Raw genomic sequence first — 14,946 nt, forward strand, 5'->3', positions numbered from 1 at the left:
AACAGAAAAATCAGAAGAAGATTCAGTCGCATCTTGGAATCAAACCCAGGGCCTCAATCTTGCCTTACCTCTGAGCTAATCTGACCATATCGCCTTCGTTCATATTTAACTGTATCATACTTCGACTAAGAACTATGTACCAATATTATCTTCAATTTTTTTAACGCATATGTTTTAGCTGCTATCCTTATACGTAATTGCAAGATTCTATCCGAATTTAATTCCAATTTATCTGGATAGTGTCTTGGATAAATGTATCCATTATTACTCAATATTATTAATTATTATTAACTAGCTGTAACCCACTAGGCGTTGCTGTAGCTCAGTCTGTCTGTACAGATAGAGAAACAATAGCGTGTTTTGCTTTCACGTCCAACAGATGGCGCTGTTTTTTTTTAAAAAAAGCGTGTTTTTACCTGTGACATCTTTATAATATAGGTATATAAAAACACATGCGTATTTGAATGCAACATTGTGTAAACATTTCAAAACAATCAGAGCAAAACTTTTGGAGATTTAAGATTTTGAATAAACCTTGACATTTTTATTTATATGAATTTTGTTTCATTTGTATTATTTTAGATTGATCTTGCTGAACAAGTTACTAGAAGATGGCAATGTCCTGTACCGAAAAGGTCGCCTAACGGAAGCCTCCCATCGCTACCAATATGCTCTGAAGAAAATCAACAACATCATTAATGACCCAATCACAACCGGCACGACCCTCTCGGCTGAACACATCTGCACCTTCACACAACTGAAGACTAACTTCCTTCTCAATCAGTCCCGGTGTAAGAGGAAGTTAAATGTAAGCAGAAAAAACCTTTTCGTATCCATAAGTTGGTGTAATTAATTATTATTTCAACATCGCAGTACCACAAATTTCAAGTTTTCTACTCAACTCTATTCGCATCAAGTCCTCAGGTCTTCCCATCCTGCTCAATTTATATTTCAGGCATTCAGTCCACCTCTTCCTTGGTTCGTCTGGGTCGCTTCCACTGCGTAACCCATATTGTCATTTTTATCCGACAAAAGCCAAGGTTTTTCTGCATTTAAACCTAATACATACATTACTAGTATGTATCTCTTAAAAGATGTTTAAAGCCTAATCGTTATGTTGATTTTCTATTGTTTTAGTCAAAAGTTTTAATAATAGTATTTATTAGTTAACTTTTAGCAACGTGTTTGCCATGCCATATTATATTCTTAAACATAATTTACTAAAGTTTCCTCTGTAGAGTCCTATTAAAGGTTTTTTTTTAGATCACTTAAAACCATGGAATAAAGAAGAAAACAAGAACTGCCTTCCACACAAATTTGAATGGAACCAAATGTTTCATTTAGCACGCACTCTGTCTCACTTATACTCGCCTGACAATATTGACATGTATTTCTCAATCCCATGTGAATTTCATAATCATGGTGAAACACAGTTTTGTATTGGAAATTCAAGGGCCGATTGGCCAAATATTTGGATCACATCCACATGACATTTCTTGTGTTCTTCTTTATTCTATGCTTAAAACAGCCTTATTTAATTGTTTCAGGAGTTCGTTGAATCTGTGGATCTAGCTTCCCAGGCCATCTCTCTCCGCCCAGATTCATTTGAATGCTACTACGCTAGATCCAAGGCTTACCTGGCCCTCGACAAGGCCAATGAAAGCCTTCAAGATGTTCGAAAAGCTCTTCTCCTCACCCCACAAAATAATGCAAACGTCAAGAAGGTGCTGACCGCTTTGCAACAAGAGATCCTAAATAAAATAACTAATAAGAATGTATCAGCTAGGGAAAGAAATCTTTACGATACCCTTAGTCTTAACTTGCCTTAGTTGCCTATAGATGGAACCTTTGAAATTTGTGTAATTATTAATCTCTTGTAAATTATCTCAATGTATCAACTGTCATATTATTTGCAAATTCATTATTGCGTGGTAAATTAATTATTGTAATTAATTGTTTTTGTTTCTAGTTTTGTGTATATTATGATTTAACGCCATTTTGCATGTTTTCAAAGGTTCGTATTTTATGTAAAGTGCCTTAGCTGTTATGTGCCTAAATTATTGTTAAAATATACCAATGTGGATTTAGGTGAAAGAGGTCCGTCTAGTTTATTTATTTATTCAAAAAATGTTTACAAAACAAAACACATAAAAAATATTTAAAGACTGAATGATTATTGATACAATCAATAAAATAATATTTTATTCTATATTAATCAAAATAAAACGTATTTTGAATTTGACTATGCGAGCTCTAATGACTAGCCCATTATATTTTGGCACGTTTTTAATTACTATTATACATAATACATAAATATGTGGATTTTGTGAATGACTTTACTTTCTTTTTTTACTGAAAATAAATATATATTCCGAACATGGAAACTATGTTTCATTTACTCTATGTAAAACTATTAATTTATTATAAGCATCAAGTAAACAAAACACATTTACAAAATTTTTACAATGTTACATTTTTACATTATATGGATTCACACCAACAATTTTAGTGAAAATGGCCATGGTGGTAACTCTCAGAAAACGATAAATGCACGTCGGCACAAATTAATTACTAGGTAGAAACAAACCTTTGTGATCCAACATTTAACTAATAATCTCCGGGCAATACAAAATCACCATATTACCGAGGAAAATGGAAAACTACATTATGGACGGGTAAACAGAATAGGCAGGTACTTAGGCTAAGAACATGTTGAATCTTTGATGATCACAATTCAATCCACGTCAGATCAACAGAAAACATCTTAAAAATTAATATTTACAAATTACACATTCCTATATAGATTTATGTTAAAAATAATAGAGACAAGGTTTGGACCTAGTACTAAACATAAAATATTTGGCACATAAAATAATAGTACATAGTCTGCATTAGATACCACTTTAGATTACATATTACCATCTATCCCAAATAATAATATATCACTCTTAGAATAGAAAAAAATATGTCAGTATTTGTAAATATGTACACACATATATATAATTTGTAAACATATAGGAGTTGTGGAGTTGTAAAAACCGCTCTGAATTTTTTTGGAAATCTTTTGGAATGCCTTGAAATATTTAAAAATAATTTAACATTATTCGTTTTGATATTTAGCAAGATATAAACACATTATATTTTGCTTTCAACGAATTTCAAACACTTTTTTGTGAATCTATGAAAACCCACCGAAATTTTCTAGTACGAGTACATATTGCAACTCCAAGTCTCATATATGAACATAATTAATATCATGATTTATTCAAAGATGAAGGAGTTTGTTGTGGAGTTTGAGAAACACTGCTATTATTTGGATTTCTATTCTCACTATTATTATCCATTACTGTCACTCTTTTCCAAACCCTTTTGTTCAACCAATCGAACATTGGATAATTCTTTTGAAAGTTTTCCGTCACAAATCCATAAAGTATCGGATTCACAACCGTGTTGAGCAAGGCAAATGCCACACAACACAAAAAATTTGTAACAGTGAGGAAAAAGTTTTCATCGGAACGGTGTCCATCAAAATATATTAAAAACATGATGACTGGCATTGGAAACCACATGCAGCATACCGCAAGAACATTCATGTATAAAAATCTAACAGCCTTTTTATGCTTTGCTAGTCTTTGAAGTCCTCCGGTCGATGCCATCCTATGTAAAGGAGACTTGTTGATTTCATTTACCGATCTTTGTGACGATAATAAGCCTGGTAAAAGATTGCTAGCAATACTTTGAACGCTTTGTCTCAACCTGCTGCCGGAAAGATCCAAGCACCCTGCTTTCTCTTCCAATCTTCTTTGTATTTCTTCTAATTTTGTGAATATTTTGTGGTAATTTACCATGAGGATCGTTATGGGTATCAAGCAGCTTACTATGGCTGTCGGGATGGTAAAAATTAAGGAGCAGTTAACCGGCTTTGTGGGGAAAACGAGCGTGCATATTGTGATGTTTTGCGTGATTGTTTCAGATGACTTCAAGGATTGCACGGTTGTGTTTTGTTGTATGATCTGTTCTCTGAAGAATGCCGCTACCGGGATGTGTAGGATGAGAGCGAAGAACCATGTGAGGATGCAGGAGATGATGACTGTGCAACGGGTGAGACCGGAGCAGTAGGTAGGGGCCGCTAAGCAGAGGATGCGGTCCACACTGATACCTGTCAGGGTCCATAGCAGTACAGAGCCGCAGACGAACTAGAAAAAGGAAAAATAAAGTTTAAAAACATAAAAAAGAAGAGATTCTTATGCACGGTGTCCGAAGACTAGCACTACAAGCAGCAAATTGGTGAATCTATGCATTTCAATTTTTTTTACTTTTTGTTATTTTCGGCTTCTAAATGATTAACAAAACCTTTTGGAACCGGGTCTATTTTAAAACCGCTAGTGAACCTTACTTAAAAATTAATTTTAATATAAATTTCAACTTCGAACTTGATTTACTCAGAAACGAAAACTCAAATCTAAGTTATTACACAGAATCGACTCCAATTCTGATGAAGATTCACTAATTTTACACTTATTATTATTATTATTTGCAAAAACAAGTACCGTCAACTAAGGCATCTTTACCTAATTTTTCAATAAAAAAGTTAATAAATCGAAAAAAAATCATCTTTTGGAAATGCTATCGCTTTAGATAGGTTAGAGTAAGATATGACTTTAATTTTATCTACTCATTGGACTTTAAAACTGTGAAACTAACCGACTAATAATAAAAGTAGGAGGTAGGTAAAGAAGTCACAAACTTGGCAACTTTACCTACTCAAAATTTCTCAATGAAACTGAAAGTTTATGTATAAAATCGGTAAAATTGGTGTTCCTTCCAACGCTTGGATCTCGATTCTATGCTTTTTGCAAAAATAAAGAGCATTTTACTGGCAACACTGGTTAGTAGGTAAAGATGCCCGACATTCTGACTACATTTCCATACAAATGCAATACTTTCGTTAGGGCTGCCACCAAACTTGAAACTATGTAGGTAGCTATATCAAAAACATTAATATAAAAGATCCATCTTATTTTGTTTATCCAAACGTTTTATTATAAAATCTTACACAATTTTTATAGCATTGGCAATAAGAATAATTAAGTATTGGTAACTTTTTAATGAAAAAAAAGTATTATTATAAAAACAAATGTATCATTATTCAACTTTGTGCGAAAATTTGACGTCGAAGTAAAGGATACCACGTCGAGTTTTGTCAGGTTCCGGCAAAAATTTTACAATGTCCACAGCAAATATAATGCTGACATCGTCGATCGTAGGCCAGTAAAATCCACCTTTTCTGCATCTTAAAAACTTTGCTGAAATGTCAAGGCCGCTTATGTCTATAATTTGACCGCAGTAATATTTTTTTATGTTTTTGGTGCCCGCAAAGCCAACTAAAATGTATTGCCCAATTTGTATTTTATCTCCTTCCTTTTCAAGCATATCTGCCTGTAGCTCCACTTTTTTTTCCATAATTTCTTCCCTCCCCATTTTCTGCTCATTCACAATCTGCGGCTCAACACCCCTTTCCATTTTAGTATCATTTGGTTCTTCTTCTTCTTCTCCTCTTTTTATTAAAATGTTCGACAGGATTCTTATTTCAGGTTTCTTTCTTAGAGCTAAGTCCGATGATCCTGCTAGATCATTGCTTTTTTTAGGGATTCTTTGTGTCACTGCCTCTTCATTGATATTTTGAATATTTCTCTTTCTAGTTGCGTTTTTATTTAGATTATCAATTAATAGGTCATTGCTCGTAACTGATTTTCCAGGTAAAACATTCATTTTCTTTTTTGTGTTTCTCTTGATAGGATTTGGTTTTCTGTTTTCTTTGAGGTAGTCAAGCAAGGCTTGATCCACATTATAGCTGATATTTTCACTGCTTTCAGGCATTTTTTTATAAACTTGCTGTGGATTGTATGGATGTATGCCCGTTGCGCGGAACCCACTAATGATGTTGTTTTTCTGGTTTATGTTTGTATCTTCAATTAATTGTTTCAACAACAACGGAAAATGATTTTTGTTCAAACAGGCCTGCTTGGGATTTTCGATTTTATATTTCATTAAAATTTTTCTCCACGATTTCTTAAGTGGCCCGAAAAAGGCCACATCAAGAGGCTGTGTAAGGTGGGTAGAGCACGGAGGAAGAAAGGCAAACCTTATGTTGTGCAGCTCACATAGTTCTACAACTTCGATATTGATATGACTTGAAAGGTTGTCACCAATTACCAGTTTTGGCCCTTGAAGCCGCCGGGCCCACGGAATTACTATTGTTGTGAACCAATCCAGAAATGTGGTTGAATCAAACCAACCGCTTTTTGTTCGGTTGTATCGAGCTCCTTCGGGGCCTCCCTCACACCAGTGACTCCACATGCACTCCGATTTGTAGACAACATACGGCGGTAAAAGGAGCCCGTTGGCTACTCCAGCAAACATAATTGATATGCAACCCTTTGAAGAGTTTACTATTCTCTCTGGATACTTCACCCCACGGCGAAATATACATTTGGCAGCGCCTGGGTCATCACTGACATTTGTTTCGTCATAATTTAATACATGACTTGTTGCCAACCCTTCAACGGATGCTTTTAAATTTTCAAAGTAAATTTTGAACTCTTCGATTGTTTTTTCCGCTCGCGCTTTTTTTATATTTTGTGTAGACCTCACAGTTAATTCATGTTCGTGTCTTTTTATAAAACTTTTTACCCACCAGTTGCCTGGAGGCTTATTATCAAATATATACTCTCTGTTATTTTTTGTTAGGTATTCATAAACAACCATACGAAATTCCAAATGCGCCAAAGGCAAACCGAATTCTGATGCGGCTATTAACACTTTAACAAATTTAGATTCTTCTTCCTCCGTGAATCTGAACCTAGGTCCAGGTTTATCGGTGTGTAAATTTTTTATCCTTTTTTCAATTGTCCTACGGGGGATACCAAATTGCCTCTCTGCATCATAAGAATTAATTGTTTTTTTTTTAACCAAATCAATGGCAATAGACATCATCTCTTCGGAGTAATTTTTATAAGGTCTAGCCCCTAGTTGCCTTCTACTCCGTATAGGTGGCATCCCGAATTAACCTAAAACAATAAAAATAAATGTACATAACAAAAATTGCTACAAAGTTAATCGCCCTAAAAATACAGTAAATCTGTCAATGGGATAATTTTTTTTAAAACTACATAAATAAAAAAATATTTTGAATTCTTCATAATAACGGCTTTATATAATTGATACCCAAGTATTTAAGCACTGAAAATAAAATCAGATTGTTAAATAAAGAAAAAAAGTGCAAAAAAATATTATAAATATTTCTCATGATTGGACAACCCTATTCATAGGTCAAGTTGCCACTCAACATAAAATGGTAACTTTACCTATCGTCAACTAACATTACCCAGACGAATTTCTTCATAACCATTTAAAAGAAACGCTTGAAAATCACTTTTACGTCTTCAGAAGAGGATGTTACATAAAATATATCAATTCTACTCACCTTTGCTCAGCAGTTACGACAAAAATGATGAAATTTTGCACAGGAACCTCCAGCACCAAATGACGCCACGCACTTCGAATCTTCAATGTCTTGACAACTAAGGCAGTGCTGCCAGTGGAAAGTTTTTTTAGAGTTGCCAGGTCCATCAAAAAACTATCTACCAGTCATTAAAGTACCTACCGTTTTCTGCTTTCAAGGAATTTAAGTTTTTCAAGCACTAGGTAGACGTAGGTAAAGTTAACTGAAGTAGGTAAAGATGCCATAGTTGACGGTACATTGCAATATCGGTAATTAAAGATTACAAAAAAGTGAATAACAAATATATTTACAAGTGGGACAAAAAAAATGTTTCAAATTTAGGTTTACAATGTTAAGTCTTGAATAATATTTCACGTTTAAATACATTGTAGGACATGTGGAAAATATCCACAACTAGTTTCCGAACACGATGTATTTATTATTTTCTCGTGATGTTGAGTGTGGAGAGGGGAAGGAGATAATAGAAAAGAATTGCTTGTAAAGAAACATACCCACACACAACATCAAAAGCACCTATTTTAATAAAAAATGGATAAAACGAACAACACTAAAAGAAGTATTCAGTTTTAGGATTTGATCAAACTGCAGTATTATTTCATGGTCAGACTTCCACCCGAACCTCGTTTCTACGTGTTTAATGTGATTAATGAGAAGAATGTAAACCACAAAGTTTTCAGAATTTTTGTTAATTGGCTTTGATGATAAGCGGCCCTGGAAAAGCAGTTTCGCAAATACATATCCGGGTTCTTCATATTATCAGTGAGTGATAGTAAAGTGTAATTGGTATTGCCAATTCTCTTGAAAGTAAGTAGATACCACAATGTAAGGAAAAAAATTAGAATATCTCTAATGATAATAGCACTAGGTACTTCACAATGAATGTGTCCTCATATTCTCTGAAAGTATGTTGCCTGTTGTATGCTGATGATGCGGTGCTGATTGCTAATAGTATGGATGATCTGCAGTCTCTCGTGTCTAGGATGAACGAAGTATGCGTGAAGAATGAGTTAATGATGAATGTAAGTAAGTCTAAAGTAATGGTGTTTGAAAGAGAAAGTACGAAAACAGTGTGTAATATAGCTGTGAATGAGGAATACTTGGAGCAGGTGGATGAATTTGTGTATTTAGGAAGCATGTTTACGAGTGATGGGAAGGCTGACAGAGATATTGAAAGAAGAGTAAATGCAGGTAACTCCATTAATGGAGGACTGAACGCAGTTGGCGCTAACAAAAAATTGTCCAAAGAAGCGAAGTTAGCAGTCCACAATGGAGTGCTGGTACCTACCCTGATGTACGGAAGTGAGGCATGGAACTGGCAAAGAAAGGATGAAAGTAGATTGAATGCTGTTGAAATGAGATCCCTGAGGCGTATGTGTGGTAAAACCATGTATGATCGTGTGAGGAATGTGGATATCCGCAAAGAGTGCAAGGCTGATGTAAGCGTAATGAGTAAGATCAAGAAAGGGACGCTTAGATGGTTTGGGCATGTAGAGCGAATGAGCGAAGAAAGGAGTGTAAGGAGAATATACGATGCAAATGTGAATGGTAGCAGAAGTCGGGGGCGCCCGAGGAAGACATGGCACGACCAAGTGAATCAGATACTTGAGTCGGGCCATGTCAAGAGTCAGAACAATAGAAGAGTATGTATGAGACGATGTATGAATGTGAATGAGGCAAGGAGTGTGTGCCAAGACAGAGTTGTTTGGCGGTCCGTCCTCTCTGCCTACCCCTGCGGGGAAACGGCGTGATGGTTAGTTAGTTAGTTAGTTAGTTATTCTTATATTGATACTAGCTGTACCCCGCCACGCGCTGCTGTGGCTCAGTCTTTCTGTGAAGATAGAGAAACAATAGCGGATATTGCTTTCACATCAAACCGATGGCGCTGTTTTAAAAAAAAAGCACGTTTGTCCAACAGATGGCGATGTTTTACAAAAAAGGCATGTTTTTACCTGTCAATGGTAATATTTATATAATATAGCTATATAAAAAAATGCTGTTTCAAAAGTTCAAAGCAATCGGTGTAGAACTTTTAGGAGATTTAAGATTTTAAAGTAACGAACATTACATTTTCATTTATAATTTAAAAGTATGGTAAATATGGGTCGGTACTAGGGCTGCCACCTCTACGGGTTTGACCCGGAGTCTAGGGGTTTGCATGTTGCATGTCCGGGCTACGGGTTTAACATCAATATCTCTGGGTCAGACCGGGCGGTGGTAGCGAAGCGACAGACGACCATCACGGCGCGGAGCACGTGACTGTCTGACTGAGTGAACGCATGATGAATCTTACGGTACCAAAATAATGAAAAACATAAAGTTTTTGAGGCCTTCTGATAAGGATCAATTAAAAAACGAAGCCAATAAAGTTTACAGGAAAACTCTTGAATACATAAAGAAATATTATGATTTTGAGGATTCTGTATTCAAAATCTTTTCCAATTTCGATCTAACAAGTACAGTAAGTTACGAAGATACTGTGGAAGCTGTCGAATCACTTGGTTTGAAAAATGTCGACGAAGATAAACTTTATGACGCGACTCGTAAACCGTCACCGAACTGCCAAAAATAATTGGATTTTTTTTTCAATCTCCATAAGCAATGCTTTTGTTGAACGCATATTTTCTTTAATGGGAAATTTGTGGACAGACGAGCGAACTTGCTTGTCAGTGGACATGGTGAAGGCAGAGTTAATTGTGAAGGTTAATTAGAATATGAATTGCCTAGAATTTTTGAAGTTTCTGAAGAAACCTGAGCAAGAAAAAATGCTTAAACAATCCCTTCAGAATGAAAATATAGTTTTAAGTGTCAAGCTGGTCCAAGTCAGCTTAGCACTAGCTAGGTCATTTATTTTTAAAAAAACATTACCAATGGTAATTTACCATGACATTTTGCCTTAATTAAATAATTAATACTAAAAAAGTTTTATTTTAATAAAAATACTATGTTTTTAAAATCTCCGGGTCCTTTTCGAAAGGTAGCAGCCCTAGTCGGTACTGATAAAAACTTGTTTCATTCCGTAAGTGAGGACAATAATATCATAAAAAATCTGATAAGTAATATTTTTTTTTAATCTTTAACAATTTATTATTTATTTTAAACATGAACCTAAAAAGCCCCGAACGGAGTTCTTCAAGGACTGTTTGAGGCCACAGGGTTAAAGGGGAAAATGAATTAATAATGCCAAAACATAATTAATTTGTTTAATGACATATTCCGTTCCTTGTCTCATCAAATACCCAAAAAATATCATAAGCCAAAATTGGCCCCGTTTATCAGTATTTTTTTGTAAAGGAATCACTTGCCAGGGCTCCCACCAGGGAGCAACTTGACACAAGTAAATATATCTCACAGCGAGGATAGGGACTGACTGATATACGGGGCCATAATACATTAAAAAACACAAAATAAAATTTTAATAGTTCATTATGCACCACTTTGCACACAAATCATGTCAAAAGTTATGTCATGCAAGATGGCTGCCAGGCAATTTCCTCTCACCCTAGATTTGGCTTCAATGCCATTCATACAAAATCGCACTAACAAATGCTCTGTCCGGGTTTGTTTGTGATTTTATATCTTAGGCTGAATCCATTATTAATATCTTTAGAACGCCATCTATCGATTTATGGGTGTGATTTAAAACTCCATATCGGTAAATAATAGATTTTGATTGTACCCATATCAATAGTTGATTAAATTTCACAAAAGATGGCATTAGAAAAAAAAATACCATTTTACGGACGAAAGTTTTGACTTTATTAGAATTTCGATTTGGTTTTCTTGAATTGAATGAATAAATAAAAGAATGAGTGAATGAAATGCAGTCTTGAACGTGAAAACTAACCCATTTCCCGATTGAGCTGAAACTCGCCAAATAGACTCGTTGTCTATGACAATGCATTATACCAATATTTGGTGGCACTCACGAACCCACACATTTTTCTGAAATTGGATGACACTATAAAAATTATACGAAATAAATCTCGGTGCTATTTAATTATAATTTGATGTGATCGTGCGGTTCACCCATTTTCAAGTCAGGGGAGTCATTTTTTAAAATACATCTATTAATAAAAATTGAAGTAGTATTGTAAATAAACATAGTTTATTTTTTTCGCATTTTTTCTATAATATTTATATTTTGAAAGATAGGTTTTTTGGAAAGATTTTTAACAGTTCACAACTAACTCTTGTTAACAACTAACGTGTCGAAATGGGACTGGCAGAGGAAGAAAGAAAGAAAACTGAACGCAACAGAAATACGATTCATGAGTGTGAAAAAGCACGAAGATATAACCGAATTATGAGTGACGAACACCTGCAAGAATTTAACGCGACTTAGGACGGGTTGTTTCGGAGAATTTGAACAATTCATCAAATTTCAACGTTCATTTCCGAGTTCTGTGAAAGTCCTGTTCAAATTCTGTTATTATTTCATTATAGGCTAGTTGCTTGACAAAACTGAAATTAAAACAGAACTCTAAAAAATCTTTCACAGAACTGGAAAATGAACGTTGAAATTTGATGAATTGTTCAAATTCTCCGAAACAACCCGTCCTTAATGTAAGCCTAATGAATTAGATTAAGAAAGGAGGGACAGATAAAAAAGTATCTTACGCAAAAATCGATGGACGCAGAAGTCGGGACTGTCCTAGCCTTTACATTATATCAAGTTATTAAAACATTTGGTTCGTGCACGAATCATATCACATCAATCGAAAAATATATTATGATAATCTATGAACGTGGATAATGCATAGAGTTTCTCGGTGTTCAACCCTCTCTGCACATCACTGCGAGGATAATGATAACGTGACTATGTTACTTTTAAATTCATTTAATTAATTCTTATCTGCAAAATCTCGCGTAATTCGTCGTGTAGCGAAAAATACTTCACAACATTTGTTTTTAATTTGACGTTACGCGCAACTTTATAAGTAATGTCACGAAATACCATTATTACGCGAGAGTGTAATTACAATGAGAAATATAACCAAGAAAATGACAATGCAGATAGGAACGTGAATTGGGCCAAGAGCTAACCACGCACAAAGTTGTGGTTTTAAATGAGCGATACATCCCAAAATTATTAGACAACTCAGCGCCTAAACCAGAATTTCCCGAAATTATCTTGGTTTGGAATGTTTCAAATTCCGTCACCATTTTATATAATAGAAACAGGGTGATATGGCATGGAAGCGTGCCGACTGTGCAGAGTTATGATCAAACTGCACGGAGTAATCGGCGGAGATCAATTATCAAATGAACGAAATTTGAATCATATTCCTATGATTTAAGAATTTAAGATTATACACACCAGAAAACTATGTCTATTTCAGTTAATTTTAGTCATGATTTGATATATTTTTTATAAGAGTAATGAATTTGAACAATTTATCAATTTTCACACTTAATTTTCAAGTTCTGTGAAGGTTCTATTCGAGTTCTGTCACTATTTCAGTTTTGTGAAACAACTTGCCAATAATGTTATAATAATAAAACGTGAATAGAACCTTGACAGAACTTGAAAATTAACTTTGAAATTGGATGAATTGTTCAAATTCTGTGACCCGTTCTTTAATGTTTTGACGCACGACGGTCTTTTCAAAAATTTCAAATGAATATGCCTTGGGCTAATCTGGTGTCGCAATAGGGTAGATACTGCATATACACAAGTGCCATGTCTTTGGTTAAAACGCTTTGATTTTTTGTGAAATTGTTTGGACGCGTGTAAATAAAATTTGGACATTGAAGCTATTGGTTAGTATAGTTAGCTACAGTCTTAGGTGCAATATATCACTTTCTTAGAACAATTTTGTTTGGAGGGTTAAGTTTTGATTTTATTATACCAAATCTTGGTAATTGGCCTTTGTACAATTTTCAGATGTTTTATTACCAATTATTCAATAGGAAAGGGATTAATTAACATGGTGAACAAGTTTCATTGTTTTCACACAAGTAATTATTATTATTCAAGGCCCATCTCCATTGTATCCTTTATATATTTTGTCAATTTGATTGCCATTTTGATTTTTTTTTACATATAAACGGTTTCTAAATATAATTGTTATCAGCCGTCTAGCATGAACGTTATGATTACCAGATGTTAACTTTTACTCAGTCAGATTCGATTTGTTTTCTTCGTGCAGTCTCTTGCTCATTGTCCGTTTTCATTAAAGTTTTAATGTGTTTGCTTTTAGCTATTAATTATTCTGTCTGTGACCCAGGGGCGTTACGATATTTTATTGTAGAGCTTTCACAGAATTTAAACATTTCATCAAATTTAAAAGTTATTTTTCAAGTTTATTTATTTATTTATTTACTAACGGACAACGTCCAAACCACAAAATAATAACACGAATAAAGTAAAAAGAAAAATACAGGAGTAGACAAAGGTACATGTAAGCAAAGACATATGGTAGATATAATGTAAGAAAAGTGACAAGTCGAATCAAGTCAAGAATACGCCGTCAGGACCACAGGACACTTAAATATTCCGTCACTTGTTTAGCGACTGGCAAAAATCATTCAGACTTATCCCAAAAATGTTAAGGTTTTGACTTGAGTTGACCAGTCTACACATTCTGGACAGTGGTGAATAATATCCATAATTTGTCGAATGATGGTTGAGGAAGAGCAGTTCATTATTTCTGAGTCTTTGCGAGGGGATATTGAAGGGAATGAGTTGCAGTAGAGTAGGTGAATCAATAATACCATTTATAATTTTGAAGAAGCAAATGAGGTCATTTCTTTCCCGACGGACTACCAAAGAAGAGAGGTTTAGAGTTAGTTCGATTTCATCATATGAGTATTTGCCATTTTCAAAACCTAGCCTCCTAGCAATCCCTCTTAAGAACCGATGTTGAACAGATTCAATGCGTCGAATGTGGACAGCATAAAAAGGAGACCAAATAACACAAGTTCTGTGAAAGTCAATTAAAATTCTGTTATTATTCCATCATGAGCCAGTTGTTTGAGATAACTGAAATAATAACAGAACTTGGGTAGAACTTCATATATTTTGACATGATCTTTCATGTGAAAAAAGGAACAAAACTTTTCCTGGAAAGATTAATCTACAGACATCTGAAGTTCGATTAGACAAAGCAGGAATTTGACTCGGAATACTAGAAGAACATTTTCAGCAAAGACAAAGGTGGGTTAAGAAGCATAAACTGAAGATGACTTCGATGGTGCGGAGGTCAATACCGTATCCTTAGATTTTCCACTTTGCCAGTGACCATATCCCAGTTCGGTGAGCAACATGTCCAAAATATCTTAGAATGTTTATTTATGTCTTTTAAATAGATTCATAGTTACCTAATAAAATCTGTAAACATATTATATATTTAAAAACAACGTGTTTTGGTATAAATTAATCACATAATTTCGTAATTTTAATTTAAATTTGCATATATTTT

At 34.5% G+C, this 14,946-nt stretch overlaps 3 protein-coding genes across 3 annotated transcripts in view; 1 reads left to right on the forward strand and 2 right to left on the reverse strand.

The window, feature by feature from the left end:
- The window catches only part of rols (zinc-RING finger and ankyrin repeat domain-containing protein rolling pebbles), a 231,028-nt gene extending 228,682 nt beyond the window's left edge, over nt 1-2,346 (forward strand). The window contains exons 14-15 of the mRNA XM_089637342.1: nt 583-808; nt 1,548-2,346. Coding sequence (XP_089493468.1) covers nt 583-808; nt 1,548-1,829 — 508 coding nt within the window. The 3' untranslated portion in view covers nt 1,830-2,346. The remainder of the gene's footprint in view (nt 1-582; nt 809-1,547) is intronic.
- Nucleotides 2,347-2,518: 172 nt separating this feature from the next.
- Nucleotides 2,519-14,946, reverse strand: part of LOC149419862 (free fatty acid receptor 4-like) — a 48,288-nt gene continuing 35,860 nt past the window's right edge. The window contains exon 3 of the mRNA XM_089637344.1: nt 2,519-4,196. Within this exon, the coding sequence (XP_089493470.1) occupies nt 3,255-4,196 (942 nt within the window). The 3' untranslated portion in view covers nt 2,519-3,254. The remainder of the gene's footprint in view (nt 4,197-14,946) is intronic.
- LOC149419863 (uncharacterized) lies at nt 5,146-7,657 on the reverse strand. Its single transcript, XM_089637502.1, has 2 exons — nt 7,487-7,657; nt 5,146-7,070 (listed from the first exon to the last, which is right to left on the reverse strand). The coding sequence occupies exon 2, from the start codon at nt 7,057-7,059 to the stop codon at nt 5,146-5,148; it is 1,914 nt and encodes a 637-aa protein (XP_089493628.1). The 5' UTR covers nt 7,060-7,070; nt 7,487-7,657.

This window comes from Hesperophylax consimilis, chromosome 11, assembly GCF_061612785.1.
Source record: "Hesperophylax consimilis isolate HC1 chromosome 11, BYU_Hcon_1.0, whole genome shotgun sequence".
Taxonomy (NCBI): Eukaryota; Metazoa; Arthropoda; class Insecta; order Trichoptera; family Limnephilidae; genus Hesperophylax; species Hesperophylax consimilis.